Source organism: Anopheles coustani, chromosome 2 (genome assembly GCF_943734705.1).
Source record: "Anopheles coustani chromosome 2, idAnoCousDA_361_x.2, whole genome shotgun sequence".
Lineage (NCBI taxonomy): Eukaryota > Metazoa > Arthropoda > Insecta > Diptera > Culicidae > Anopheles > Anopheles coustani.
The window spans coordinates 44835659-44859073 of NC_071289.1; the positions used below are offsets into that span (position 1 = coordinate 44835659).

Genomic DNA, 23415 nt, shown 5'->3' on the forward strand with positions numbered 1-23415 from the left:
CGCAACGATAATAAACTGAGAAAATCGAGTGTCTTAAACTGGATTACCGTTAGGATTAAAATACTGTTTTTGTTTCTCGACCAAAACGCTACAAGTGATCGTCGATACCCATTCCGATTTGCATATCTTAAATAAGTCTGAAAGGCGTCTACAATTATTCGTAAATCCTAATGGTATGTGTATGACCCAGGGTGAGTATTTCACTTTTTAACGCAATCTAACAACCGCAAACCATCAGGGAAATAACGAAGCTATCGATAAAACATTGGTGCATGAAACAATTAACTGAATTTTTGTAAATCTTTTTTACACGTACTTCTGTGGCAGCGATTGTTCATTCTTTATGAGTGTATTTTTTAGTATATGTATATGTATATATATATGTGTATAAGTATAAGTTCACGGCCTCCATCCATCATTTGTGTTTAATTTGTGTTTTGGATTAACAAATCCACCATGGGTTTGTTGTACGACTGTACAAGGGACATTATTATTGCTTATTGATAAGGTTTGTTTCATGTAAACGAATGCTTGTGCTACTCGTTTATGATTCGCTGTCCTTGCTCGACTCTTCCCTAGCCGCCAAACGGTCCCACATTTTAGGGACAAAAGCTAAGGGCTTCATAAATAAGATGAACGAGATACGGTTTACATATAGTTGAACACACCGCATAAAAATCGGTGATGTTTTTTTTAATATCTCCCCATGCATTTGGTAGCAAGCAACGTCCGTTGTTTTGTTTTGTTTGGTTGTATTCATTTCGTATAACATCGAGAGATAGTAGCCGTGAGTAAGTATATCGTTTCAAGGAGCTGTAAATGAAAAAGTCCTGCCGAATCAATCTGGACCTATGACTAATTATACTTTAGAAGTTGTACTGTGCCTGCAATACTTTGGATTCCACCACTGTCCATCGTGTCAGCACCTGATGCCAACACTAGACAACCGCTGTTCCGCTGGACGCATGCAAATGACTTCGTACTGTTGCTGTACGGGGTGTATTGCATGTTTGAGGCTTCTTAGAAGAAGCTCTTCAGGAACCCAGCAGGTCCCGCATCCTGTGGCTGTGCTTGTGCTGTTTTTAGTTTTGCTTGAGCATTTTTTAAGGCTCTGAAAAGGAAAGGAAGACGAATAACAAAGATAAAGCTCAACGTTCACTGACCTAAGGGGACAGATTTTGGGGCGCGTGTACATACTGCTGCAAATCCATGATTGTTTTCTCCTTTTGGTTCTGCTCCTCCTGCGTCATTTGTACCAACTGCAGCAGTCGTTCGGTTTCCGCTGCAGAACGCTTGGCTTCTTCACGGGCCTCGCCCAGTTCCTTGGATGCTCTGTAATGTAAAATAAAAGATGTAATGCCTTTCGAGAGTCTCATAGTGTACGTGCAATCTCCGAGTAAATCCGTCGGAACTCAGGACGTGCACATGTCTTGAGCAACACTTGGCCAAACATACTTGTCAAGCATCTGTTGTGTTTCTGTTAACTGTTTGTTCAATTCTCCTGCAGCAGCAGCAGTTCCTCCAGCCTGAAACAAGTGCAACCGTCACAAACATTAGCCCCCGTGTGACACATTGATTCGGTAATGATGGAGTCGTACCTTTTGCAGTGATTTTTCTAGTTGGTCCATTTGCTCCTTGCGTTTCTTGAGCTGCTTATCGAACTCGATAAGATTTTTCTCCTTGTCCTCCAGCTCTTTGCGCTTGTTCTCGATCACCTTGCGCTGATCCTCGAATGTTTTTCTTTCGCTCTCCAGCAGACGGGTCGCATCTTCGATTTGTTTCATTTGCGCTTCGAGTTGCTTACGCTCAGCTTCGCTGACACCGGCATTCTGAGCCACCTTCTGGTTGGCAGCCTGGGTGGCTTGCTGTAATTGTTGCTGCAATTGCTGAATTTGCTGCTGCAGCTGGCCCAATTGCTGCTGGTGCTGTTGAGCTTTCTTGGTAGATTCTTGAGCTTCGGTCTGAAACGTGGCCAAGGGAAGAAAATGTACACCGAATGACGCATCATGAAAATAGTAGAACACAGAGCATAGCATAACGAGAAGATACCTGGCTCTTTTCGAGTTCTTGTACCAACAACTCAAGCTGATTCTGGAATTGGTCACGCTGTGTTACTGCCGTTTTTAGATCTTCCTGGAGTTTTTCCAACTCCTTTTTGTTCGCAGGAGATTGCTGCTGCTGTTGTTGTTGTTGCTGTTGTTGTGTTGATTGTTGTTGCATTTGTTTCTGCATATTGGTCATTTGTAGAAGCTGTTGTTTTAGTTGTTGTTCCATCACCTATGATTTAGGAGAAATCTCATTAACATAACGGCAGTTGGAATAATGTTATGTCAAATGTAAATAAAATATAATATAATTAAAAATGAACCGCGATGAAATGGCGTGCGACACCAGATCAGTTCGGCTTAAGTCGTTTGTTACTCTCGTTTTTAATAGCAGTAAGTCAAACTAAATTTTACAAAATTAACTACGTTTTAAAGCGATGTATGATACTTTAAACGTATTATAAAAATATAACAAAAAGTAGCATAAGATATAAATAAAGTTGTAAGGGAGGTGTACTAATATCAAAAACAAAATTTAATTTTGTCACTAAGATTAACATTGATGATGATAATTGTTTTGGTGAATGTTGGCTTACAATTCAATGTGGGGCATTGTGACAACTGAGGAATTATTCAAGTGCTACACATTGTGGGATTTCTTTAAAAATCATCAATCTCAATAAACTAGAATAAATAGCTAGTTATGAAGTAGTACACCAAAAACCAAAAACGCCTAAAGATAATAAACAAATGAACTATACAACAGTCGTTTGAAAATTGAAACAAACTGTTGATATAGTATAAAAAAAATTGTACCGTAGATATTAGTTTAATCTCTGGTATTTCAATATTTGCATCCTGTAAGATCTTCATAAAATAACAGGCATTCCAGAGGACATTACCTGCATTCGCTTCTGAAGCTCAATGGCCGCCTTTTCAGCTTGGTCTGCGCGATTTTTCTCCTGCTCCACCACTTTTCTCCACTGTTCGAGCTCGTTATCCCCACGAGCGCCAGTTTCTTGGAGCATCTGTTTCAGTTTTGTCACCTCCTTCTTGTAGTTCTGTAGCTCCTGAGCTGTGGCCTGCGATTGCTGGGCCGATCCTTGCACGGCATTCGGCTGCTGTGGAGAGTTCTTGAGGCGCCGGTTCTCTTCGCATTGTCGCTGCAACTCTAGCTCGGCGGCGTTCAGTTCCTGCTGGAAACTCATCAGCATGTCCTGACTCTTCTCGAGCTGCATAACGAGCTGGTCGCGCTCGGCCATCAGCTGTTTGTTGTCGGCCTCCAGCTTCATTAAGCTCTGCTCGACGTGGTGATTGCTAGCGTGCTGCTGGTGGTGTTTTTCGTAGATTTTGGTCGACTGGCGCAGCGTTTCCTTCTCGGCCTCGGATTTTTCCAGCCGCTCCAGCACTCGCGTTAGCTCGGCGGACATGCGCTCAAACTCGATGCGCGTTGCCTCGTACACCTCCTGTTGTTTGGTAAGGTGCAGCTGTGCCTTTTCTAGTTCCTTGGCTAGACGACCGGCCTCCATTTCGGTGGCATCGCGGCTCTGCAAGGCCTTCTCGAGACGCTCGCGAAGTCGTTCGAGCTCGTTCTTGTCCGTCATGCTCAAGGTGCTGGCGGCGGCCAGTGCACCCGGGCTGATCGCCGATTGCGGGTTCTGGCGCAATCGCTCCACCTCCTTGATGAGCTTCTCGTGCTTGTCGCGGATCTTCTCGTACTCGATGTGTGCCCGTTCGGCATCCGCCCGTTGCTTCTCCTGGTTGGCGATCAGCTTGGTCACTTCGGCTCGGGCCAAATCAAGCTGCAGACTCGTCTCGTGGAGCTTCAGCTCCATCGTCTGACAATCGTTTTCGCGGGCATCAAACTTCTCCTTCATCTTGTCGAACGTTTCCTGCTCATACTGCGACTTGCCACGGAAGTTCTCGAGCTCCACGATCACTTTGTCGTACTTTTCGCGAAGTCGCTCGTTTTCGTCTTTCATGCGCCGCGCCTCACGTGAGAACGACTCATTCTCCTGCAGCCGCCGCAACTCGGCGGCCGTTTTTTCGTACCGCTCTCGCATTTTTTCGATCTCGAGACCGTAGCGCGCCACCTCCTCTTGGGCCGAGTCGAGCGAGGCCGTTTGTTTGGTGTAGAGGTTGTGTGAGCGGTCCAATTCGTAGGTGAGGCGCTCGATTTCGGTCTGCTGGTTTTCTCGCTCCGACTGTGCCCGTCGCAGATCGGTTTGGCACTTGTCTAACCGCTCGCGGATCATGTCAACGTCCTCCTTCGCCTTATCCTCCAGCTCCTTGGAGCGTCCGAGCTGCATGGCGGCGCGATCGCACGCTTCCTGGAGGCGCGTCGTTTCCTCCTGCAGCTTTCGCAAATCCTCGCGAGCCTTTGAGGCGGCTAGGGCGGACCTTTCGGCTTCCACCTCCAGCCGGTTCCGGTCTGCTTCGGCCGTGTCGACACGGGACTGTAGCCGGTATATTTCATTCTGAGCCCGATCGTACTTCTCGAGCATCTTCTCGAATTCCTTTGTGGACGTCTCCTTTTCATCGATCACCTTCTGGCTCGCGTACAGCGCCTTGTCCAGCTTTTCCTTCAGTATGTCAATCTCGGTGATCGCATCGTCCCGCTCCATCTGCAACTTTTGATGGATCTGGTGTGCTTTCTCCCATCGTTCTTTGACTACCTCAAGCTCCGTCTGGATAGCGTCTCGTTCGCGCTGGTACTTGAGAGCCGCACTCTGGACAGATTCCGACTTCTCCTTCAGCTTCTCGAGTTCGTCACACAGCACGTCGCGCTCCTTCTGTAGCCGCGCGACAGAGTTTTGCAGTTTGTCCGCCTTATCACGGTAGCGATCGAGATCCATTTGGGCTGCTTCCTTCTCCTTCTGGATGCGTGAGGACTGACCCAAGGATTTGTCAAGTTGCGACTGAATGTTTTCAAACTCGTAGTTGATCTTTTCTTTCTCCAGTTGTAGCTGTCGGGGTGGAAAATAAAAAAACAAAACGATAGGGTAATTATTGTACACTAACCAAAGCTAACTTCATCGAAGTGTTTATCCACTTACCCGACGCGTTTCGCCGGCACTCTTGTCCAGCTTCTCCTGGAGATGATCAATTTCATTTTGTGCCTTGTCTAGTGAGTTCTGTAACTTTTCTTGCGTCAGCTGAGATTTGCCGAGGGTTGCCTGGGTCCGCTCGAGCTCCTCACGTATCTTCTCCAGTTCGCCATAAGCCTGCATAGGTCAGATGATGTACAACAGTAAGAGACAAATCAATGACAATGATTTAATTTTCTCTGCACTGCATTGGACAGTCTATAGTGTAGCACTCTACCAAACCGAATGTGATCTCCTTGATGGCTTTCAAACGGTTGCCATTAATGAAAATAAGTGTATTCGGGAGGAGAATGGGAGCTCAATAGATGTTCGTTATGTAAGCTTGCAGAAAATCTGTTGTATGTGTGATAGGCATGTGTATTTTATATTTTTAAAACAGCTGTTTAAACACGCGCAATGTGTTGTGTGTGGGTGAATTTGAGTAACAGACTGGTTTGGTGGAAAGAAGTAGGAAATATAGAATATAGACTTTACACTACAAAGCGTAGAGTTATAGTATACTGTAGGAGCGATAGATGTTAGCTACCAATCATTCAATATTTACACACAGCCTTTTTATATTAGTTGTACTATGATAGGATACTTATATTTAGACACTTGTTACAAGTTTATATGTATATGCAGGTGTGTATACATTCACATCGTGGACTTGATAAGTAGTTAGCCGTTTTACATGCGGTAATAAGCTAGGCCAAGTGATGGAGTATTTAAAATCTGCCGGAATGCAGCGATAAAGTGTTTACGAATACGATTTGCATTTTACTAGTGCATAATTTACCTGACTCATTGGACATCATTGGATGGAAATGTAGTTGTAGGCTATGACTATGGTATCAGTGCATTAGTAATATTGCTTCTACTTGGATACTTAATGTAGTCCGAACTATAGATAACACTGTGCCCTAGTCATAATTGTTTTGAAAGAAGTCTAGCTTCATGAGGCTTGATTCAATGTATTTAGTCCGATACCCCTAAAGAACGTTGATCAGTGCAATGTTGCAATGCAAGAAGGCGTACCAGCTAACTACTTGTGCGTCCATTTTACCAATATTTTACGATTTTGCTTTCACTTTATACTTGGACACATTTGAATTATTTCTTCTATATTTGGCTCACGACACACATACGATCCACATTGGAGTAGATACCAAGAATACGGGGGTGGTAGTAGGAGGGCTTATCAATAGTGTGGACAACATGATGATTACGCTAGTAGGTATGGTGAAGGTGATCTACAATGCAATCTTCCACATTTGCTGGTGCCATAGATATATAAATCGCGAGCGTCAGTCGTTTACCTACCTGAGAACACTAGAGTGGGGGTGTGTAAGTGGGTTTGCTTCGTTCAAGAAGGTGTTGTTGAGAATGAGTTTATAATGTATTTTGTTAAGATTTTGTCAGTTTCAAACGATTGCGATACCTGAAGGAACAGGAAAAGCTCGCTCGAGGACGAATCAGAATATGATCCACCCAGCAACGAGTCGCTTTAGCCAGTATGTGATGAGGTTGGTAATGAACATACATGGTTGGCAGTGTTTTATCGGTCTATTTGCGTCCATATTTCGTGAAAGATTACATTTACAATTTTCATCCCAATCTCCACTCACAGCATATGCATTTATTTTCATTAGCCACGTGGCAAGTTGATCGACATCTAATGTTCGCTACATTATCAGCCGTGTGTGTACAGTGTGTCGTGAATAGGATAGAAGGATGTAGAAAATCAAAGTAAAGAAACAGGAAATTACCTTATCTCTTTCACTAACAATTCGTTGTATGCCAGCCTGGCCTCTTTCCATTTCCTGTTTCAAGCTTTCCTGTTCCCCTTGTGCGTTTTCAAGCTTAGCCTTGAGCCTATAGACTTCGCCTTGGCTCTTCTCTAATTTCTCTTGCAACGCGGCCGCCTCCGCTCTTGATCGTTCGGCGTCGGTCTATGTGATAAAATTGGCATTTGTTTCGGGATTGGCACATGATGTAAGGACGGCATGGTTGCGTCACAGAGTTTTTTTATGAAAAGGAGACGAGAGAAAGAATGATGAAATGGAAAAAGAAAGAAGGGAAATCATATTAAAACAAATGAAAAGAAGTTTAGAAACGCAAGCGATGTATCTAGCAATACTAGGAAAAGATATTTCATTGAATCAAAAGGTAAAACAAATACAAAATACAGAGGCTTAGCAGTAGTAATTATCTAGGATAAAAAAAACTTCGCAGATAAACATAGAAAAATCTTTAAAAATATCATTAATGCATGATACTGGTATAAGAGTAGCATTAGGATCGAGTTCCAGTAGGAACAAAGTTGAATAAGGAAGGTGTAAGAAACGAAAGCTCAACAGAACATTCCTAACAATCAAAAAATATGTGTGTCCGTTTGTGAATGAAAAATTGAATGGTACTGTTGTTGCTGATAAATGATTAGGCTATGTTGCTACGAGTTTATACCGATTGTGGCTCGTTGCGAATTTGCAAAACTTTTGTTTGTTCTCTCAATATATGTGTACAAATTATATTGAAGTGAAGGAGCACCCATCATACTCCTCAAAAATGGAACAGAAAGCTGATTCTTCACATTTTTTCCAAGCGTTAGTTCTAATATCACTTTCAATGTAAAAATTTAAGTTTGCCTAATGCGTGTTGCATAATACTTAATACAAGGTTGTTTTGGGTTAGTCAGTTGCAAAAACTATGCTGCAGGTGTAAGGGAGAGCTTTTGGTTTGAAAAGTCGATAAATGCGAGCAAAATGTAACGAGTGTGTGCACGAATGTTTTAGTGGACTGAAATTATACATAATTGAAATCTATCGTTTACTGTTGCAGCAAATCAAACAATTACCGTTAAATATATTAGTAAAAGTCTAATAAGAAGAAGTTGAGCTCAAAGAACGAACGTGGAGTTAGAAATACGTTAAAAATGAATTAAATATTGTTGGCATTGTTTGAAATTTAAATCAAAATCAATTATTAAGTGACAAAAGAGCAAGATTGTGTAAAAAATTGCTACTCACAAAATCGTGTACCGTATGTTCCTATAAAACGTTGGTGAACGGATTATCAGTGATTGTGTTAACTGATGTGTGATGTTTAACGTAAAACAGTCTGACCAATGGCATGATGATAGCTTCTATAAATTTAAATGGGTTGAGTTTGTAGAGAATGCACCACGTTCCGCTGGCCTTATTTCAATAATACAGTAATTATCAAAGATAACGTAGACTAATAAGCAAAATCTGCCGCATTGCATTCCGTACATACGTCTGGTCGGGGCAATTAAGCTGTACCCTTCTTAGTTATGACAAAAAGTGCAGAGTGGGGTTGGTAGGTGTCATTTTTTTAATTTTATGTGTGATTAAATTTCCAAAATATTTATAAAATTTTATTTTATTAAAGGAAATGAATGATGGAAAAAAGTTATAAATGTAATGAACGTCTTCGATTGCAAAAGAAATTAGAAATCTTATGCAAACCAAATTGACAACCTGCTCCACATACAAAGCGTCTTAAATTCATAACATGCACAAGTCCCAGTTACACTGAAGCATGTTTTTTACAATACAAACATGTAGCAAAACAATGACGAGACAGGACAGTCCCAAACAAATGTACTGAAATAAAAAGGAATACAAGGCAATACGGTTCACTACAGCAACTACGCCTTTTCCAGTCAAATACAAAGGATCCATACACCAGAAGCGAGACAAAATGTGACACTTAGACGATACACGAACACGAGGGACAGACAACGCTGAGGGACATTGCGAGAAAACATAAGAAAGTTGTCCAAAAATTGAAGACGCTATGGATATATTCATATGATATTTAATTCAAATAACAAACACAAGCAGCTGAGCGTCACCGATCAATAAATCGCTTGTAATAAACATAACAATTCACGTATCAAACATGATAAAAAAGAACTAAATAATTTCTTCTAGGTTTGGTGTTCATCAAACATTGTACTGTTGTTGTGTGAATCAATTTCTTTAAACGAATTACACGAACGAGTTTGGATTTCATGACTGATGGTTCTTTTATATCTCAAATAATATTTAGACTTTTCCTAGGCTGGACAAATTGTATTAATGTGTTTCGGGATTCTCCATCGTGTTTTATTGACATAAAGAAGGAATAAAGGTGAACACGTATGGTTTGTTTGCTCAACTAAATAATCATAAACTCATACTATTTGGAAAGTTCTCAAAACGATACAGTATTTGAAAAGAAAAGATACAAAGCTATGGCCGAAAACTTTCTTATAGAAAACGATATGATGTATTGATAGATCGATGTAAATAATCCAAAACCAATGGCTGAGAAGTAAACTATCCGTAGCATCGAAAATGCGCAGAAAGTGTTTCTGTCTTACTTGCGTAACTCGAAGCTCCGCCTGTGTACGCCGTAGTTCGTTGGTAGTTTTATCCGCCCGTTCCTGAGCACGATCTAGTTCCTGGGACGTGGTGAGTGTTGATCTACCAAATGTTGTCTGCGAAAAGAGGTAACAGAAAAAGAGTCATGCGGTGTACATTCACAGATCATTCCTCAGTTTTATTAATTAAATCTACCGCATGTTTTTTGTGTTAGTTAAAGAATTCGACAGCCGAGCGGTAGCGCCGGTTAGAAAATCGGCCCATGAGCGCCGGGGCTCACCACCTCGACGGCGTGGGTTCGAATCCCAACCGAGACCGGACCCTCCCCTGTACGAGAGGACTGACTATCAACGAACAACAGGGAAACAAGTCTCGTAAGCCCTTAATGGGCAGGCATGACCAAAAGGTCGTTACGCCAAGAAGAAGATGATAAGTTCTTAAAATTTCAATAGTGCTACTATCATTGATATTAAAATCTCTAAATGTGATGATTCTAATACAGAAAGAATAATAAAGCACCTTAAGGGGTCCGCGACAGCCGAGCGGTAGGGCTGGTTAGAAAATCGCCCCATGAGCGCCGGGGCTCACCGCCTCAACAGCGTGGGGGAATCCCAACCGAGACCGGGCCCTCCCCTGTACGAGAGGACTAATAGTCCACGTAAATACGGATATATCCACGTACTCAAAGGGAAAAAGTCTTGTAAGCCCTTCATAGGGCAGGCATGACTAACAAGGTCGTTACGCCAATAAGAAGAAGTGTTAGGAACGCGTTACGTTACTAACGCCAGTCGTCAGAATCTTCTCAGAACAGATAACCCGAGCCGATAACGTCAACACCAAAAAGGGGAACTTCAGCGATCAGCTGACCGATCGCCGATCGATGACCCCTGAGATCGGCCATCGCCTCCGGGACATGTTATAAATAGGGGAAGTCGGGGCAAAAGTCGCCAGTCGCGAATAAATTGTACGGAAATAAAGGCAAAATTTTTGGTCAGCTCCAGTAAGCGCACCCATAAATCCTTTTAAGCTTCGTTTTATTCGCGCGCTAAAGCATCTTAATCTACTGAAATGAAATTATTAGGCTATTTGCAGTACAAAAGCACGCCGTTATAATAATAAATAAAATCAAATCAATCAAATCAAAATTGGGGGTCCGCGACAGCCGAGCGGTAGCGCCGGTTAGAAAATCGGCCCATGAGCGCCGGGGCTCACCACCTCGACGGCGTGGGTTCGAATCCCAACCGAGACCGGACCCTCCCTCCTGTACGAGAGGACTGACTATCCACGTACAACAGGGAAACAAGTCTCGTAAGCCCTTAACGGGCAGGCATGATCAAGAGGTCGTTACACCAAGAAGAAGAAAATCAAATCAATATCTAATCAAAATCAAATCAATTAATATTTATGATCCAATCAATTTGAAATAATAAAATTTGAAGATCCTTGACTTTATCTTTGGAATGGCAACACAAAAGCGGCTATGACCCGGAATAACCCCACACTCAAGAGCTGTCTCAAGCTGACAAGAGGCATGTACGCACTGAACAGGGAAGCTTAGTAGCCTCCATAAAAAAATGGTATATAACAAAGAGATCAGCCATGCTATCTTTCCTCACCAAGATTACACATTTCACCTACCTGTGATCGCTCCAGCTCGTTACGAAGTCTCTCGTTTTCCAACTCCAGTCTAGATATTCGCTGTTTCGCATGCTCCCAGTCGGCACCGCTGCGGCCAACATCGGTTGCAGCCTTATCCAGTTCCGCCTTCGATTTGCCAAGCTCACTCTGGGAGCTTTCCAGCTTAGCTTCCAAGCGGTCCTTCTCTGCCAGCGCGCGATGTAGGCGGGTAGTAAGTTTCTCCACTTCGCTATCTAGTGAGTGCAGCTTCATTTTGAATTCGGCCAGCTCCCGCTCGTGCAACTCTCGCTCTTCCTTCTTCTCCGCTTCTGCTCGGTCGCGTTGGTCACGCAGTTGCTGCATCTGTTTCTCCTTATCGCCAATCGCTTCTTCCAGGCTTGTCAGGGCACCCTCAGAACTGCAATGGTGGGCTTGCATAGCGCTAAGCCGCGCCCGTGCCATGTCAACTTGGTTGTCCTTTTCCTTCAGGAGATCCTCCAGATTGTCGATCTATAAACACGTGATATTTAGTTTAAGTATGGTTTTCTGACGGTGATCTTTCGTTCAACGGATTGTGGATGTACCTTCCTTTGCAGAACGTTTATTTTTCTGTCTTTAATGTCCATATGCTCCTTCAGCTCAGCCAGCTCCGTGTGAAGACGGTTCTTTTCCTGGACAGTGTGCATGGTGCCTTGGGTCTTCTTTTCAATCATTCTATTCTTTTCCTCCAATCTGTTCCGTAGTTCTTCCACCTAGAAACATAGGACATCCGGTACTATTAAAGCTTATGTAATAAAGTTATTTAAAAAAACATGACCCTCCTTAGTAGTCAAACTCCTAAGTTTGAAAGACTCTAAAAAATAAAAAAAAATATTTTCCATCTACTACATATTTTAGCTTTTTTTTATGTACGGAGTTCGGTGTACACTAAAAACTCGACCAATACTGAACCGTCACTTCTGAAACTTTTCACACATTAAGTTTAAGTACTGCAGATGTTGTTGAAGGTTTGTTTGATCACTATTTTTTGATTAATCTACTACATATTTTAGCTTTTTTTTATGTATGGAGTTCGGTGTACACTAAAAACTCGACCAATACTGAACCGTCACTTCTGAAACTTTTCACACATTAAGATTAAGTACTGCAGATGTTGTTGAAGGTTTGTTTGATCACTATTTTTTGATTAAATTATCTATTTATTTTTTACAATTTAAACTCAGTTTTACTAACACAAACAAAACAAGCATGTAAACAAATGTCAAGGTGTATCCAACATAGCTACCCTAAGGTTTATACATCACGGGGAAAATCATGAAATTTCGTACATTTAAATATGCCGTTATTTTAACTAATAAATTAATTCAAACTTTCAAGTAAAGAGTAAAATCATAAATCTTTTCTCAACCTTTTCTTCACCGAGCAACGCCGGGGCGTCAAGCTAGTCTCAAATAAAGGTGTTTCAATACAACAAGTGATAGCAGTTCGCTAGGACATTGGTACTTAATACTCACATCCGACTGCAACATATTGTAGTGTTCTTCTTTGGCGCAAAGTGACTCTTTAAGAACGGCAATATGCCGTTGATAATCCTGAAATATATATAAAAAAATCGATTAACAAGTTTTAGATGCTTTCTTAATGTGATCACCGGTACCTGATGTTGTTCCTCGAGGGTTTTCATCTTTGCTGCCATGGCCATAATCTCCTGGTCACGGCGGGTAATTTCCAAACGGAAATCATCAAGCTTCAAATACAAACACAATGATAGTGGAGCATTAGAAAACAACAACCGTTTTTTGTATGACACATGGTTATCAATGCGCAAACCAAACGAATATTACGTGGTACTGAAGAGTATTGTTGTTGCAAAGAGTATGTCTGTGTATGTGCCAGCCTGTTGTGAGGAGTGGCGTTTATGGAGTAAGTCGGATATATATGACCGTACGCTGTCAAGCAAGAAACAAACTTCATTCGATCGTGGCTATAAAGACGAAGTATATGATTGCTAAAGTGTTTTTTTTAAAGTCTGGTGGTAAGGTTAGTGTTTCGCTCTTTACTTTTGACATAATTCGGCTTTATTTGTCATAATACTTTCGTACTGATTCTAGTAACAACATTAGACTACAAAACTAACTGAACGAAACCAAGCAGTAACAAAGTACAGTGTTTCGTTTGATACTGGTAAAGATTAACCTTACAAGTAGAACTATGGTTTACCAACTCGTTTTAAACATTTTCACATTGCAAAGGTGTTGGTACCGGCTAGCTCGTCGTTCGTTAAATATCGCTTCTCGTTTTCGTTCGTTTACTATCGTTTTTGCTTTTCCTTTGAACTCTGTTTTCAAACGTATTCTTAAAAGTAGTTATATAAATTTGTAACCCGTGGCAACATTTTATAAACAGAACGAACCATCAATTGATACCAAACATGGTCAATTTCTTAATTCTTTGCAACAGCTTTGACGATGTTCTTATATGACTTTTTCTTTTAATAAATAACAAATAAGTACCTTAAAATACGGAAGGGCAAACCTAACAGGAGATGCGCAAATAATGTATAATACAAGAATCTTAGATACCTTGCCTTTATCACCTAACGTTGAAATCGTTTTCACATTATCTTTTTTATCGTCTAAAAGTGAAAGACCTGTTACTACAACGGGTTAAATATTATTAAAATTCGATAAATCTTCTTGGTGGGAGATAAATTTTACAACAGCGAACTACAGTGCACGAAGGTTAAAGTGCATAAAATCGAATCTATAAGGTTCGTCATCTCACTAGAGTTACTATCTAACAGGTCGATACATTATCATATCATAACTTTGTAGCACATTTGTTGTAGTTTTCAATATCCTTCGATTCTATTGTATAGTTGGCGCGTCAGAGTTCTATAGCCTACAAGATTTTTTCCAATTATGGATACGGTAGCACAATGTCACATATCTCTTCCGTTGTTTCGAGTATTTTTCGTTGTTTGTTCTGATTTTTACAGTATAAAAAATCTAATCGTCAACAGAATCGTTTATATCAATACTCGCGTTCTTTCTTTGTAGCGTCGATGCATTAGCTTTTGTTCGAGTTCACTACTTAGGATACATTTTTGTTGGGCACCATTCTTAATTGACGTTGATGCATTTAATTGATTGTATTTACATTTTGTTTGGTGTTATAAACACATTGCTGTATGTGTGAGTGTGCTTTATAAGGTTTTTCGTTATCTTTTATTTGCGATGTCGATACTGATAGTTGCAAAGTATTGTACACAACGTAAGTTGGCTCGATTTAATGGTTTATGAGGAAAGGTTTATTATAATTTCAAAAATTTTATTCGTCCCCTTGGGGAGGGAAACAGGGGAATTCTTTTTTATAGCTTAGGTATTTTCCTAATATAACCTTTCTTACTCTCATATGCTGGAACAAAAACTTGTGTACTTCAGGACGCAGTGACCCAATATTGTACCTTGCGTTCAGTATCACTATTTTAATCAACTATACCGTTTGACACAAACTACCTACGCTATGTATTTTATTATTATTGACCATTAGATGGAAGATAGAAAGTGAGAATGAATTTGCCAGGACATCGACAACCTTTCGTATAACGTTTTTGGTTAAGCTTTATTTCAATAACATAATGTTAAATAGTAAATAAGCAGAACAGCAGTAACAGAATAAGCTGCTGTGTAGCAAAGTGCAGTATAAAGCAAGGGATTTAAAATTCTTTAATCATACAATGAGTCATAAAGGAGTAGTACACTTATCATTTTACTTAAAACGGCGAGTTTGGCTGGCAGTTTGGCAGTCTTAGATAAATATGTATTCTAATTAAGCACGTAGTAAATATTTCTCATCGACTATGCATTTTCCTCCGCACGTCGCCTGACGTACATGTTTGTGTGGGTGTTGTGTAAGTATGATGGGTAAAAGGTTTGTGCCTAGGGAAAGGTTAACCTTAGGAGGTAGGCATAATGGTAAACACCGATACGGGCTATTCATACGATTTTGAAGCACACGAACGAACACTGTAGTGGTTTGACACAACGAAAGCAAAAAGGGAAGTAAAATAATAATCAAGGAAACGAAAATAAAACTACAAATCCCCAAGATCTGGATAGCATTGAACGTGAACGTATTAAATTGCCAAAAAAAGGAAAAGAAATGAAACAAAAACAAACACATATGACATATTTGTTTCTACATAAATGCCGTAAGCGGTTGAGGTGAGTGATACGTAAGGTTGATGTGTTATTTTCGACCAAAATGTGTCTTTCGATTGGCCCGCGACCCAAAGCACCGTATCACAGCTACCCGGACTACTCTCTAACGCACGAAGCGGCGTTCTATGGCGTTCACGCTTACGAATCAATGGACAAGGTGTCGACATCGAACTTGAAACTTACTTGACGCTTCATGTCGCTGGCTCTACTGTACTCTAGGTCTAACTTGGAATATGGCGCATGGTACGAAGGGTACTTGAACAAGGCGCTACTAGCTTGATCGTGCGTCGTGTAGCAGGTCGGATAGTCGACCGATGGGTAGCGAGCCGCTGCCGCCGCTGGCTGATGATGTTGATGGTCGTAATGGTAGGCAGAGGTGGTGGAGGAAGGTAGATTGGTCAGGGAGCGAGTGATAGTCGGATTGGAGGCGTAATGCTGGGCGAGCAGGCTCCGCGTCTGCGCCAGCACGCTGTGCGGCTGAGCCGAGAAGAACGGGTTCGTCGTACCAGCAGCCGCCGTGTGATTACTATAGATTGGTTTCGAGAGCAGATAGTCGGATGACGGTCGGTAGTATCCGGTGGTTGATGACTGTGACGCGTGCTGATGGTATTGGTGATGGTGTTGCGCCGACTGCTGCGATAGCGGCGGCTGCTGAAGGTGGTGTTGGTAGTAGGAGAGATTGGTGGAAGTATTGCTAAGTGGATTGGCTAAGTGTGGGCTGCTGGCGGTGGTTGGATACGAACAGACTAAACCCGTAGCTGCCGTCCGGTCCATTGGCATCGAAGGTGACGGATCGAGCAAGCTGCCTATGCCCGAGATGGAGAGCGACGATGTGGGCGGCTGATTGGCGACGGCCGACTGTGCAAAGAGCGAAGAGGCAGTAGAAGGCAGACCGGCGACCGCGGCCGTTGACAAAGAGCTAGTGGCCGTCTGGTGCGGTTGCGGCGGCTGCGGCTGTGCTGCTGGGTGCTGATAACGCATGTTCAAAATATTGGACGATCGCGACAACGACTTGGTGGTTTCGTTAAGCAAATTGGTCAGATTGGCCGACTGAGTATAAAGATTGGCCGCGTTCTCGGACAGATTGCAGTAGTCAGCCATGGAGGGCAGCGGAACACCGCCGCCAATGCTATAGCGCCTGGCTGGCAATCGTCCGGAGCGGCCGTCCAGTAGCAGCGCGGACACTGGCGCGGTGTGGTAGCTTGAGCTATAGAGCGGCGGCTGGCCCTGGTAAAAACTGCTACGCATTAAATCAGGTGTGGTAGTGGTGCAGTTGTTGCAATCAAACATCTGAAAATGGCCATTTGAAAAAGAGAGGAGAGAAGACAACACTGGATGTTGGTTCGGTTCTGTTTAGCGGTTGGCGGTTGGTTTGGTTTTGGTTCAATTTGAGTGTTTTAATTGTTTTATTTTTTTATCTTTAGGAAAGCCGGCTGCTGTCACTGCGTTTTAAATACGCGGTAGCGGTCGCTGCTGAAACATTCTATGTCTGATCATCATACTATGCAGCCTGCAAGATCCGCGTCATGGTGGATAATGCCAGGAGGGAACAGTTGCATGAATATGTCACACGATGAAATCATAATTTTATGCTCTACAACGCAACAAAAACGAATAAAAACCGAATGAACTATTATTTTAACCGAGTTTTAATTACTAGATGAATAATTTGTATAATTTAAACAGCTCTCATTTTCTTCGTTTGGATCAGTATTCTAATTAAGATAAATATGGAACTAACACGAATTATAAGCAAACTAAATGATCTTGCCTCGAAATAATTGATCTGAAGTTTTTTTTTGTTACACATTTTGCCTTGCTTACATGATATTTTTTCGGAATACTTTACGGATGGGCCCCCGAAATATCATTCTTTACACCATTGAAACCTCTGCGTATCGGATGGATTTACAGAAGTACCGTTTTCTATTAGATTCGATAGGTTAAATTTTACTTTCCGCCCTCGAAATTGTTTATTTCGCACATCATCTCATTTTCTGTACAATTTCTTCCACTACCACAAGGGTCTGCGTAAATGGCGGCGTATCATGATGACTATGTTCCATCGATACTGTCTATTTATGCCATGCGTTTCTCGTACTTTTGGAGCCATCATTGCCGTTCAGCTTCGTCAAAAATCGCATTTGTTTTGACGAAAGAATTATTTTTGTTTGTTTATGATCATCGTCATCATCCGCTCAACTGTTTGCTTACTTTTCTACTTATTCTTTCTTATTGCAGATTTAGTTTATGCCAGACTTGTTTAGTTTTCATGTATCCACTATTCCATTATTATAATCTGCGTCGTTCTGTTCAAACTATAATTTATCTCGATTTCACTAAGATTTTGCTCTCTGTATAGTGTGCTACTAGTTTTGATCCGATAGTTTTGTTTGCTCTTACTAAACAGACAGCATTTGTATTTTAGTATATTACTTTACTTCTTCTTTTCGTCTTAGTAGTGAATCGAATCAGAGCAGGAGAGCCAGCGAACGACAGCATACGATCATATTGTTTGACACAAAACAACCCTCGCATACACCCGCATCACCCACGTCAACTCAAACACACATCCGAATGCATACATACACACTCTCGACGCCACATTCACACATACATTATAGGTGTGCACATACGTACTCTTTCTCGCGACTATGAGAATTGTGTAGGTGAAAGAAGTATCGAATGAGTTTTGTGAATTCAACAAAGGCAGAACGACAGAAGTACAGGAAGTTTTAAAATGCAACCGTTTCAGGATGTTTTGTATCCTGCAGTGACAAAAAACAGAAAATTGAAATAAAGCCTTAACCCAAAAACCTCTCCTATGGGAAACATTAGTTATCCCAAATTAAACAAGAAGTGGCAATTAAGGGAACTTTGGAAGAGAAATGTTTGATAAGGAAAAGTTTACCAAACTAACACTATACTTAACCAAGGAAAAACATGTAGAAAATTAAAATAAGTAATCATAACGAAAAAAATAACATAGCAAAAACATGTGTTGACTTAGAAACATGAAGAATTTGGCTGTTTGATTTGGAAACATGAAGAAACATTGACAAAATGTTAGTGGAAATAAGAATGGCTAACATAAAAAGATCAACATAAAACGATAATTTACTAAACACGCGGTAAAGGGCTTAATTTATAATTAATAAAACAAACAGAAAGAGAAAGCGAGAGACAAAGAGAGATAGAGAGAGAAAGAGAGAAAGAGAGAAAGAGAAAGAGGGAAGCAGAGAAACGGATACAACTAGCCGTCCCACGTGTGTGGGTGTATGATCGCTAGCGTAGTTGCTTGTGCGAATGGTTGTTTTACAAAATAAGTCATCATAATTCTTTCGCCAAACAGGTACGTAAGCAATAGAGATAGAAGTGTAGTGTATCGAAATGCATTTACAAACGTAACACTTGACAATTTAGATTGATACAAAAAGAAAAAGATTTAAATTCAACTTAAAAGAATATGTACAGGCTATTATGTATTATTTTGCAGTTGGTAACAAATGATGCAAGCATTCAGGTAATGTTTCGATGGCTAGGTACAACATTTTCAAAATAGAACTGGTTTACAACAACGTTTGCAAACTGCGTTAGTTCACTATGCGTTCACACCGTTGGTCCACTACGCGCACATTCAATAGATCGTTATATCAAAGAGTTACGTCAATTCGGTATATCACACCGAATTCATAGAAACATTGAGTGAGATTGATAAAGGCAAAACAATACGTTGACTCACCTGTTTCTGGGCCAAGGCTTGCATCTGTTGGAACATCTGTCTCTCCTCCTCTTTGCCTAGTAAATATTAAACAAAAAACTAAGTTAAAGCATCATCACACGTTGGGAAATTAAAATATCGCATAAAGCCATATGCTTTCATGGAACATGTGCGGAAAATGAGTATGTGTGACATCTCCCCCTCAAAGGTAGGATACTTACCCATTCCTTTGCTTTGTAGCATTTCTAGCAACTTTTTTATGCTTTCGTCGCGAGCTTGTAGTGTTTGCTTCTGGGTTTCTATCCGAAGTTCCAGTTCCTGGCAAAAATAAAAGACAATTGAAATGTACGACGCGTGGTGTTAAAAAGTGACTAAAGTTCATAACAATATCTTCCTTGTTTCCGTTTGTTCTTTCTAGGAAAGATTTATTATGGATCGAAATGCCAGTGTTTTAGACTAATTTTTCCAGGCCCCTTAGTTCTATGGTCGAATTTGAAATTCTTGTTATGTGCAGGCCTTTTGGAAAATGTCCCCATACTTAGTTAACGCTATCGATCCTTTCATCAGACTCCAGTCAGACAGGCGAGCAGATGAGTATGTAATATGGCTCCAGTGATTTTTGCACCACTAAATATGTACCATCCATACATTCATGGATCCATCCAATATTCCATCCATGCTTCAACCCCTTGTCCATGGGATCCAATATCACGTACCATGGTGATGATACGAGCATCTCCTACGTGCATGTACAGAGTGGAATCCATTGCAGTATTTACTTGAAAAATTATATCAATTAGATTTGGGATTAAATATATGAAGCCTCTGTGAATTCAGGGTGAATTACGCATTTCTACCGATGCGAAATATTGTTATGAGAAGTCAGTTCTTTACTGACAAATTATGTCTGAAGTCATACTTTTCTTCATTGTTTTCATTCATTTACTAAACAATTTTACATTTTTAATTGAGTTTTTGAGTGAATAAAGTATATTTCATGAGATGATGTTGAAAAATTTTGTGAACGTTGCAGCTTTAGTATCTTTTTCTTTTTAATTGTTATAGTATAGGATGGTGTAATGGGTTTTCAAGTTACTAAACGATTAATAAAAATAGGTTTTCAAGAGCCCAGCAGAAATTGTTTGGTTAGTATAATGTGACCTACCTTAATGGTGTCCCGCAGTATCGAGATCTCCCTTTGAAGATGCTCATTTTCTGCATACAGGGCCTCCATCTGTTGCTGCATTTCGATGTTCGGCGCTCGCATCCGCAACCGCAGTTCTTCTTCGAGTTGGCGGACCAGCATCGCTTGTTTCTGATGGAAAAGGAAATTTCAGTTCGACGAATTAATCCACGGAAGAGCCACGCTAATCGAGCGCCGTTCGTACCTGGTTTTCACTGTTCAGCAACTTCAGTTGGTCGTTGATCAGGCTGTACTTGGCGCTTTCCTCCTTACGGAGTGCCCGCTCTTTTTTGAGCTCGGGAGACCAGAACGTCTTGATACTGTGCATGGAGCTGCCTAGCTTTTGATTGGTCAGCTCGAGTTCCTTCTTTAGATTACCCAGTTCTCGCTGCAGCTCGCCATTCTGCACCTGCAAATCGCCCAAGTAGCCTCGCTCGGGCATGGCTACAGCGTGAGATGGAAAGTCTGTTAACAAATCACGAGTTGCTCGTCTAGCGGGAATGGAAGGAGGCTCTGATGCTCACCTTGCCTAGGCGGTCGACCGTACAGCTCTTCCTCGAGATAGAGACCTCGTTCCAAGGACCGATCCCGGGATCGATCACGAGGCTCCCGGATGGGGATGAACTCACGATCGTGCGGATCAACTAGGCCTCTGTCCAGCGACTGGTAGCGAGTTCCTGCGGAGTGGGAAATCGCAAAGCTACAGTATGACACGAATTCGCTCGAAGGCGTTCACACTAGTCCAGGGCTACTTACGCAGTTGTTCGCGAGGATACTCCAAGGAGTGAGTCGGAGCTCGGGTGGCGCTCCTGCTGCGGTGGTGGCCGCCAGCAGGGCTTATGGGCTCGTCCATGTCCCGATAGTATGGACTCCCCATGGCTGTAAATGAATTGTGATGTGGATAAGACTTCCAACTGTAGGTCAACGGAGAGTTATTTCCGGAGCGCGATTGGCGTACTTTGTAGCCTATAAAAATGAGGAAAGGTGACGAGTGTGAGCTACGGATGAGACTACCGTGTAACGCAAACCAAAAAAGATGTCACAAAAAGAAGGAAAAAGGTAGTTTGAACGTTACGGAAAAAGAGCGCCCTCAAAGTGTAACAAGTAACAAAGTGACACAATCATATAACTATTCCGCCTTGACCTGTCCATTCCGTTGATGGCGCGGTCGTACACGGAATCTGAAATTCGTCAAAAAATCTACGTTAATGTGTCTGGCATGTTGATTCGTAATACAAAATATGGAGCAATTCTAGAAATTGATATAATAAAATTCGAAATGTCTTGACATGACAATAAACCAATAAATGCAAATATTGTAATAAATGCAAATATTGTTATTTTAAGAAAATAGAATGGTTGGGCACCAAATCTAGTCATTTATTTAACCGAGCTTTGCATTACTACAAAAAAGGTTCAGAAATGTAACAAACCATATGTTTATAAAACTTAAATCGAATGCATTCAATTACCATCATTTTAATTACTGGAACTCACTTCAGGGTAATGGAAAAAACTGAGCATTAGAAATTCCGCGTTCAGATTAAAGAATAACTGATTTTGTTGTCGGAAGGAAGCTAAATACAGCTCAAAAACATTCTTCTCTTTTTGCGTATATAGCACCAAAAGCAAGAAAGTTCATAGTTGCCATGACAAATGTGTGCGCCAGCGTTATTTCAAATTTGAGTTTGGTCATTAAGTGTGTGATGAGTGGTTATAGTCAAATTTCACAACAAACCATCTCTTACTAAATTATGACATTTTTCTTTTTAACTTTTTTTCTCGGTCTAGATTTCGATTGGAATTTGACGTGACGAAATAGACCCGAACTGGCAAAATGACTTGATTTAACTGTATGAGTACAAGCAGACCATAGCAACTCTGCATGGCACTATGAACTTCCATAATTTAAAATTTAACTGCTGGCAGCAATATCTTTGGTAAAGACAATGTGGTGTAAAATATGGTATCTTTCAAATGGCCAATTAGACACGAAAGAAGTTCACTGTACTGTCATAATTGTGCGAGAGTAGCAATAGCAGAACTTTACTAAAGATAGCAGAATTTACTTTACATAGCAACGAGCTATTGCAACACAAGTTTTCAACACTCGGGAGTTTTCGAATGAAATATGACGCATAGTGAAACATAGAGGTAAAGGTGTTGCCGTTATATCGAGAGAGAGAGAGAGTAAAGAGAGATATACAAATGAAATCACAATCAATGTAAGGCATAACGCTATTGTCTTCACCTAAAGGACTTCCTCGGGTTCCGTAGTCTCGTGAAGGCGACTTGTCAACGGTCGGCAGTTCAGTTAAGCGTCTCGATGGTCGACCGGGGCTTCTATTGCCAGTGCTTGGTAGTGTTTGACCTGTGCTGTAGACTTCGCGAGACATAATATGCCGCGAACGGTCCGCGGTCTACACGTGGTATTCTGGGGCTTGCAAGACGCTGTGCTAGTTTGGTTTTTGTTACTCTTTTGTATGGAATTGTTTAACGTGATGGTGAATTTTTGTGGTGACTGTGGTGGTAGTGAAGGTAGTGGTTGTGTCGTCGGAGTAGTTTCACATCATTGAAAATCGGTGCATATAAAGAAAAAAGCAACATAGACCGATGAGTAATAAAGAAATAGAGTACAGATGAGGGTGTAATGTTAGTGCAGGGATAGAGACGACAAGCAGAGACCCACAAAATAAAAAGTCCTCCAAATCAGTTGCATTTCTTTACTATTTTTTCCGAAAATTCCGACTTTAAACTTTGGCGAGTACCTAACCATAATATACACTTCATTGCTGCATAACATTACAGGATTTTCAATTCGGTGGTTTTAACAAGGTTTAACAATCAAGTTTATATCTGTTCAAGCTACATTTATTATCGCTTGAGGTTACAGTTCCATCAAAAGGATGCGAAGCTATCGGTCACTGCGATATTATCTATAATTATCTAGAAGAGTTAGCTTGTTAGCTAATCTTTCTTGATTTGATGAAGAATATATAAATTGCTCAAATGCTCTTACCACATTCATTCTCATTCTAATTGAATAAATAGTTGTGCTATAAACGGATATGTTACGTACTTGACAATCAGGCCATTATCCAGCTGTTATATGCTTCCAAAATGTTATAGGCTATGAATCGCAAGAGCAAGTT

General features: G+C 41.1%; 1 protein-coding gene across 3 annotated transcripts; it reads right to left on the reverse strand.

Moving 5' to 3' along the window:
• Positions 1–980: 980 nt before the first annotated feature.
• On the reverse strand, positions 981–22659 carry LOC131267101 (trichohyalin). 3 transcript variants are annotated; one of them, XM_058269869.1, is made up of 21 exons: positions 22515–22659; positions 21032–21142; positions 20788–20940; positions 20469–20749; positions 20246–20395; positions 19302–19398; positions 19102–19157; positions 12794–12883; positions 12651–12728; positions 11721–11888; positions 11158–11646; positions 9519–9635; positions 6901–7083; positions 5102–5269; positions 4853–5011; positions 2948–4669; positions 2050–2277; positions 1599–1961; positions 1456–1526; positions 1198–1332; positions 981–1111 (listed from the first exon to the last, which is right to left on the reverse strand). In XM_058269869.1, the coding sequence occupies exons 1-21, from the start codon at positions 22657–22659 to the stop codon at positions 1021–1023; spliced, it is 5055 nt and encodes a 1684-aa protein (XP_058125852.1). In that variant the 3' UTR covers positions 981–1020. The 3 variants fall into 3 exon arrangements, with proteins under 3 accessions (XP_058125852.1, XP_058125850.1, XP_058125851.1); XM_058269867.1 differs by adding an exon at positions 10968–10972 and having other exon boundaries at positions 2948–5011; positions 11136–11646; XM_058269868.1 differs by having other exon boundaries at positions 2948–5011.
• Between the last annotated feature and the right edge of the window lie 756 nt (positions 22660–23415).

What these genes read in the sequence shown, in the direction of transcription:
- LOC131267101 (XM_058269867.1), bottom strand. Translation starts at nt 22,659, where the DNA reads ATGTCTCGCGAAGTCTACAGCACAGGTCAAACACTACCAAGCACTGGC. An exon ending in CCCTCGAGGAACAACATCAG is followed by an intron (nt 12,729 to 12,793) that starts GTACCGGTGATC and finishes TATATATTTCAG; the next exon opens with GATTATCAACGGCATATTGC. An exon ending in ACAATATGTTGCAGTCGGAT is followed by an intron (nt 11,889 to 12,650) that starts GTGAGTATTAAG and finishes CTATGTTTCTAG; the next exon opens with GTGGAAGAACTACGGAACAG.